General features: G+C 39.7%; 1 protein-coding gene across 1 annotated transcript in view; it reads right to left on the minus strand.

Annotated features, from left to right (window-relative positions):
- Window positions 1-7,234, minus strand: part of METTL4 (methyltransferase 4, N6-adenosine) — a 73,622-nt gene that overhangs the window by 44,092 nt on the left and 22,296 nt on the right. The window contains 1 exon segment of the mRNA XM_007935610.2: window positions 2,428-2,497. Coding sequence (XP_007933801.2) covers window positions 2,428-2,497 — 70 coding nt within the window.

The raw sequence follows: 7,234 nt of genomic DNA on the forward strand, positions 1-7,234 counted from the left end.
GATAGCTCAGGGTGCAGAAGAGTATGAAGGGATGGACACTGGGAGGAGGTAACTATGGGGAGGAAGTGGGAGGGGAGCTGCTGCATTGTAAATTTGGGTCAATGACATGAGACAAAGTATATGTGAACTGCTGCATGAAAAGTGAATTTACTCTGTAAATCTTCACCCAAATCCTAATAAAAGAAAAAAAAAAAATTACTCCAATTGATGAAAAACATTAATCTACACATCTAAGAAGCCTAAAAGAGTCCAAGCAGGATAAACTCAAAGAGATCTATACTGATATATATTATAATCAAATTGTTGAAAGACAAAAAGACAATCATAAAAGCAGCAAGAAAGAAGCGACTTATCATGTACAAGAGGGCCTCAGTAAAATGGGAGCTCTGGTGGTATAGTGCCTAAGGCATTTGACTGCTAACCAGAAGCCTGGCGGTTCAAACCCACCAGCCACTCCTCGGAACGAAGGTTGGGCAATCTACTTCCGTAGTGATATTGCCTCAGAAACCCAAGAAGGGGTCGCTATGAATCGGGTCTGACTCAGTGTCAGTGTGTTTGGTTTTTCGGTTTCTCATTAGAAACCATGGAGGCCAGAAAGCAGTAGCAAGGCATATTCAAAATGCTGAAAGACAAAAAGTCAATCATGACTCTGTATCTGGCAAAATTATCCTTCAAAACTGATGAAGAAATGAAGACACTGTCAGATAAACAAAAACTGAGACAGTTCATTGCTAACATATCTGCCTTATCAAATGAGCCCTTCAAGCTAAATGACAGGGTACTAGACAGTAACTCAAATCCATATGAAGAAATAAAGTATGCCAGAAGTAACCACATAGGAAAATACAAACGAAACACAACACAACCATTGCCATGGAGTCGGATCCGACTCATAGCTACCACTCCCTGCATTTCCGAGGCCAGTCTTCTGGTTAGCAGTCCAATGCCTTATGTACTACACCACCAGAGCTCCCTTAATAGATTTCTGTATGTAACTCTTCTTTTCTTCTTTCAGATTAGAATCAACTCCATAAAGCAATACTTATAAATCTATGTTGATGGGCACATAACATGTAAAGAAATAGGTAGAAATATATGAAAATGATTGGTGACAATAACAGCATAAAGGGAGGAAGGGAAACAGAGCTATATAAGAGCAATGTTCTACATACTGTTGAAATTAACTTGGTATTAATCTGTTGTTGTTGTTGTTATGTGCTGTTGAGTCAGACCCAACTCATAGCGACCCCTCCTTGAGTTTCCAAGGCAGTATCACTACGGGAGTAGATTGCCCCATCTTCCTTCCAAGGAGTGGCTGGTGGGTTTGAACCCCCAGCCTTCTGGTTAGCAGTCAAGTGCCTAGGCACTATGTTACATTAGATTACTATAAATTAAGATATTAATTATAACCCCTGGGGCAACCACTTAGAAAACAACTCAAGAACATATAGTAAAAGAAATAACCCACCAAACCCACTGTTACTGAGTCACTTCCAACTCACAGTGACCCTACAGGACAGAGCAGATCTACCCCATAGGGTCTCCAAAGCTGCAAATCTTTATAGAAACACACTGCCTCATCTTTTTCCTGCAGAGTAGTTGGTGGGTTCAAACTGTCAACCTTTTGGTTAGCAGCCCAGTGCTTTAACCACAGTACCACGAGAGCTCCTTCAATGAAACAATGTTGCTGTTGTTGTTATGTGCCATTGAGTTGGACCCGACTCATAGCAACCCCTCCTTGGGTTTCCAAGGCGGTATCACTACAGAACTAGAATTGCCCATCCTTCCTTCTGAAGATTGGCTGGTGGATTTGAACTGCCATGGTGCACTAGAAAATATCTATTCAACACAAAAGATGACAGTAATCAAAGAATGGAGGAACAAAAAAGATATGACACAAAAAACAAAACACAAAATGGCAAAAATAAGGCCTTCCTTAGCAACACTTCATTAAATGTAAATGCTTAAATGTTCCACTGAAAAAAAGATGGGCAGAATTGATTTAAAAAACAGGATTCAACTATATACTGTCTATCAGAGATAAACTTTATATTCAAAGACACAATTAGGTTAAAAGAAAGAATGAGGAAAGATAGAGAATGTAACTAGAAACCGTAAGAGAGTTGAAGAGGCTATATTATTATCAAACAAAATAGTTTATAACAAAAATTGTTATGAAAGACAAAGTACATTATATAACAGTAAGAGGATCAATCCATAGCATATCTAATACCAAAAACTCACTGCTGTCGAGTCGATCCTGACTCATAGCAACCCTCCTTGGGTTTCTGAGGTGGTATCTCTACGGAAGTAGATTACCCAATCTTCCTTCCAAGGAATGGCTGGTAGGTTTGAACAGCCAGGCTTCTGGTTAGCAGTCAAATGCCTTAGGCACTATGCCATCATAGATAACTTAATTACACTTACCTGTTACTTCTTTTCACTGATTTGTTTTGCCATGGAGGATCTATCACAATTACATCATATTTTTTCCTACCTGAAAACAAAGACATAATTTCAGAAAAATACCATCTTCTTTATATGATCACTTTAAAAACTAAACATATTCTTCAAAGCTGAAATGCTTTCACTATAGACACAAATATAATGAAATGAAATAAAAAGGATTTTTGGCATGTATTCAAACAGAATAATTTATCTAAAAAAGCAGAGATTTCTCTTATAATTTATTACCTCTAGGATTTTAACATAATTTAACTTATTTTTGCAGAGACTACTTGCAGGTGACTATAGCTCACTGAGCTGGACAATAATGATTTATAAATTCCCTATGAATCTCAGCTTGATGTTGTCAAAGACTTCATATTACTCGGTTCTACAATCAACAATGCCAATGGAAGCAGCAGTTAAGACATTCAAAGATGTATTGCACTGGGCAAATCTGTTGCAAAAGACCTCTTTCAAGTGTTGAAGATCAAAGATGTCTCCTTGAAGATGAAGATGCACCTAACCCAAGCTATGTTATTTTCAATCACCTCATACATATGTGAGAGCTGGATAATAAATAAGGAAGACCAAAGAAGAGTTGATGCTTTTCAGTTCTGGTGCTGGCGAAGAATGCTGAAAGTACCGTGGACTGCTGCCAGAAGAACTAACAAATCTGTCCTGGAAGAAGTGCAGCTGTAATGCTCCCTGGAAGCGAGAATGGCTAGACTTCATCTCAACTATTTTGGTCATGTTGTCAGAAGGGACCATTCTCTGGAGAAGGATATCATGCTTGGTAAAATGGAGGGTCAACAAAAGAGGGGAAGGCCCTCAACAAGATGGATTGACATGCTGGCTGCAGAATGGTCTCACATATAATAAGGATCGTGAGACTGGGACAAGACTGGGCAGTGTTTCATTCTGTTGTACATAAAGTTGCTATGAGTCAGAGATGACTTGACAGCACATAACAACATGAATCTCAGCAGTCATTTGTGGCCCTTAATGTGGCCTTTTCAAACCTGTGTTTCTTACTTTACTCTTTTTGAATTTGATTGTGAAATAATTTCTCTTTCATAAAATACTTATTAAAATAGTGCAAAGAGTTTCCATATACTTTTCAACCAGCTTCTCCAAATCCTCTTCAAAAATCAAAACCCACTGCCTTCAAGTCTATTCGGACACACAGCAACCTAATAGGAGAGTAGAACTTCCCCAAAGGGTTTCCAAGGCTGTAAATCTTAACAGAAGCAGCTGTTTCATCTCTCTTCCATGGAGCAGCTGATGGGCTTGAACTGCCAAACCTTTGGTTAGCAGCCCAATGCCTTAACCAATGCACTACCTATGCTCCTTTGTTAACGTCTTAGATTATCATAATACAATTATCAAAACAAAAAAATTAAAATTGATATAATATTAACTGATAAATCAACCACAGTAAAATTTCTCCAACTGTCTATGAATGTACCTTTCTGTAGTCCAAGATCTAAACCAGAACCACATATTGCTTTTAGTTACCATGTCTCCTAAACCTCTTCTAATCTGGGAAAGTTCCTTAGTCTTTCACTTTTATGACCTTGACATTTTTAAAGAGTACTGTCTGGTTATTTTATAGATTGTTCTTCAATTTGGATTTGATGTTTCCTCATAATCACATTTAGATTTTTTTGACAACAGTACCACAGAAGTAATGTTGTGCCCTTATCTGAACATCTTATCAGGAAGTACCTGATACTAATACAATCATCCCTCAGTACCTGTGAGGGATTGGTTCCAGAATCCCACCCACAGACACCAAAATCTATGGATGCTCCAGTCCCTTATACAAAATGGCATAGTATTTACATATAACCTATGCATATCTTCTCATATGCTTTATTCTAGATTACATATAATACTAATATAAGGTAAATGCTATGTGAACAGCATTGTATGCTTCCTCTTAACCTTTGAGAAAGAGCTCTAGTTAGAGCAACGCTTAAGACATTTGACTACTAACCAGAAGGTTGGCAGTTCAAATCTACCAGCCATTCCATGGAAGGAATGCAATCTACTTCCATAAAGATTTACTGCCTTGGAAAACCAATGGTGTTTGCAATGAGTCAATCAACTCAACAGCAGTGGGTTTGGTTTAGTTTAGTTTAACCTTTGAGAGATTGCTTTAACAATTTGATTGCTCTTTTTTCCCCAAAATATTTTTGATCCACAGTTACTTGAATCTGCAGATGCAGAATCTGCATACACAGAGGGCAGACTGTGTATCTCATTATTAGTGATGTTACATTTGGTCCATTGGGTACATTGCTGTCTACCAGGTTTCTCCAGTGTAAATTTGCTGTTCTCTCTTGATCACTAAATAGTATCTTATGGGGAAATATTTTCAGAATAGGCCAATATCCTGTGTCTTATCCTTTCACCCACTACTTTGACATCAACTGAGGACATGTGCCTACTACAATTATTACTACGGTGTTTGCCAAATGGAAATTTTCTACATCCATCATTCTATCCACATCTACTCATTGGAATTTTTCTGTAAGAAAGAGCTGACTCTTCTACCCCTTTTACAAATATAGACATAGTTTTGTAAATGTATGATCTCATAAGTAATCAAAAGAATGAAACTAGGGGACTGGGCTGCCTGCCGGCGACACTAAGCTATCCCATCGGTCTGAGATGGCAGAAGTGGAAGAAACCCTGAAGGGACTTCAGAGCCAAAAGGGCATGCAGGGAATCATCGTGATGAACACAGAAGACATTCCCATCAAAAAAGCACCATGGACAATTCCACAATTATGCAGTACGCCAACCTCATGCACAACTTCATCTTAAAGGCACGGAGCACCGTACATTAAATTGACCCCCAAAATGACCTCACCTTCCTTCAAACTCGCTCCAAGAAAAATGAAATTAGGGCTGTACCAGATAAAGACTATTTCCTGATTGTGATTCAGAATCCAACTGAATAAGCCACTCTTGGCCCCTGTGTTATTCCTTAATTTAATGCTTCCCAAGACGACTAGTGTTGATCATGCCAACCCCCGCCCCCCTGCAAGTGGAAGTCACCTGAGAGCCCACTAGCACCAATCTAGTGACCAAGGGTGGACTCCACTCACCCCACCACAGGAATCCCTCTGCTGCACCAACTGCTCCTAAGTTCCTAGGCTGAGGGCCTTCTCTTTCCAGGAAGACCCTCCCTCTCTGATCACTTCTGGGGTTTGGAGCAAGAGCTTATGAGAAGCAGCCCACACCGGCTTCCTTCTGATCTTCAGTTCATTTGTCACCCTTGGAAAAGGCTGTTTTTCTTTAACTAAAAATAAGCAAGATGCTTCCTTACCCTGCTGTTGTGTCCTTAAATACTAGGTTGAAAAGGTCCCTCTTTTCTTGGGTAACTGAGGTCTGACTACCTGCTACCTCCTCCAGGTCCCGGTCTGCAGCTTGGCCACTGAAAGGCCTGCTCTGTGCCATGACCGTGGCTCCACTCACTGAGCTTCAGTTAGTCTGGAATATAATCAGTGTCCTGGCTTCCAGGTCTCCTATCCCTACACATCCTTTTGTTACTTTGCACTCCCACCAATGATTGTAATTTGCACTGGGGAAAGTCAAAGGGGATGATGGTGCAGATGTAGAATGTGCTGGGCGTGTTACAGACTGAAGTTCCTGTCATCCTCACAGTACCCTCCACAGTCAGGGTAGCAAAGCCATCGGAAAGATGAGGAAGGCAGGGTCAAGAAGAGCTTGCCCGAAGTCTCAGTCAGGAGACTCACAGAGCTCTGCTCCCTCCACCACTGCCTGCCCCACACAGCCTAGCTGGTTCAGTGCCCAAGTGAGTCCATCCTGGACAAACGTCCATCCTCCCTTAGACACGTCCAGGGTTGCAAGCACAGACCTGCCACCCAGGAGCACTCCAACGTTGTCTTTCATTTCTTGTTATGCAGGACAGATTCAAACTGTGCAGCACAGTACGAAACATCCTTCCTTGTCCTTTCTTCCTTTCCCAGAAGCAGCTGCTGTGTCATGAGGGCTTCCAACTAGCAAAAATACTTTTCTAACTTTTCCTGTGGCATTTCCCTAATTGTATCAGGGGAGTAAAATACCCCTGGGAGTCTATGGGTATAGTTTCTAAAGGCTCAGCAAAATTCCTTCAAAACCTATTTTCATGAAGGAGCATAGGGACTTTCCACTCCATAATATATCCATGTTTATCTTAACATGAAAACAATCCTTTCAAATAAATTTCCTTGAGTCTTTAAATTAAAACTGATTCCTTAGGAAGCCACTGCATGTCTCCCCTGACGTGTGGACATAAGCAGCATATCCCAAGGACAGGGTGAGTGCAGAACTGAAGCAAAATGACCCTATACTGGTAGATTCACTGTTTGAAAAGAAAGCTAATTTATTCTGTAAACCTTCACCCAAACCACAATAAATTTAACAAATATATATTTAAAAAAAAAAAAGAATGAAACTAAAATAAGGAGATTTTCAAATATTAGAGTAACAGATCAAAGACAACTGAAGAAAATGTTCTAACATGACATGATTTTCTCATTAATTTGTTATCCTATAATTTATTTGCCTTTGAAGAGTTTATGACACTGTTACACGGATAACTAACCATGAGTAAGAAGGCTTGATAGCAATTTAAAATTTTTCCATTAGCATAAACAGACTATCAAGCATAATTCAAAATGCACAAACAACAGAAGAGAAACCAGATGATTGGGACCTTCTTAAAATTAAATTTTTATGTGCTTCCAAAGACTTCTCCAAAAGAGTCAAAAGAGAA

Source organism: Orycteropus afer, unplaced genomic scaffold, assembly GCF_000298275.1.
Source record: "Orycteropus afer afer isolate SDZICR_OR568_19922 unplaced genomic scaffold, OryAfe1.0 scaffold00030, whole genome shotgun sequence".
In the NCBI taxonomy this organism is placed as follows: Eukaryota; Metazoa; Chordata; class Mammalia; order Tubulidentata; family Orycteropodidae; genus Orycteropus; species Orycteropus afer.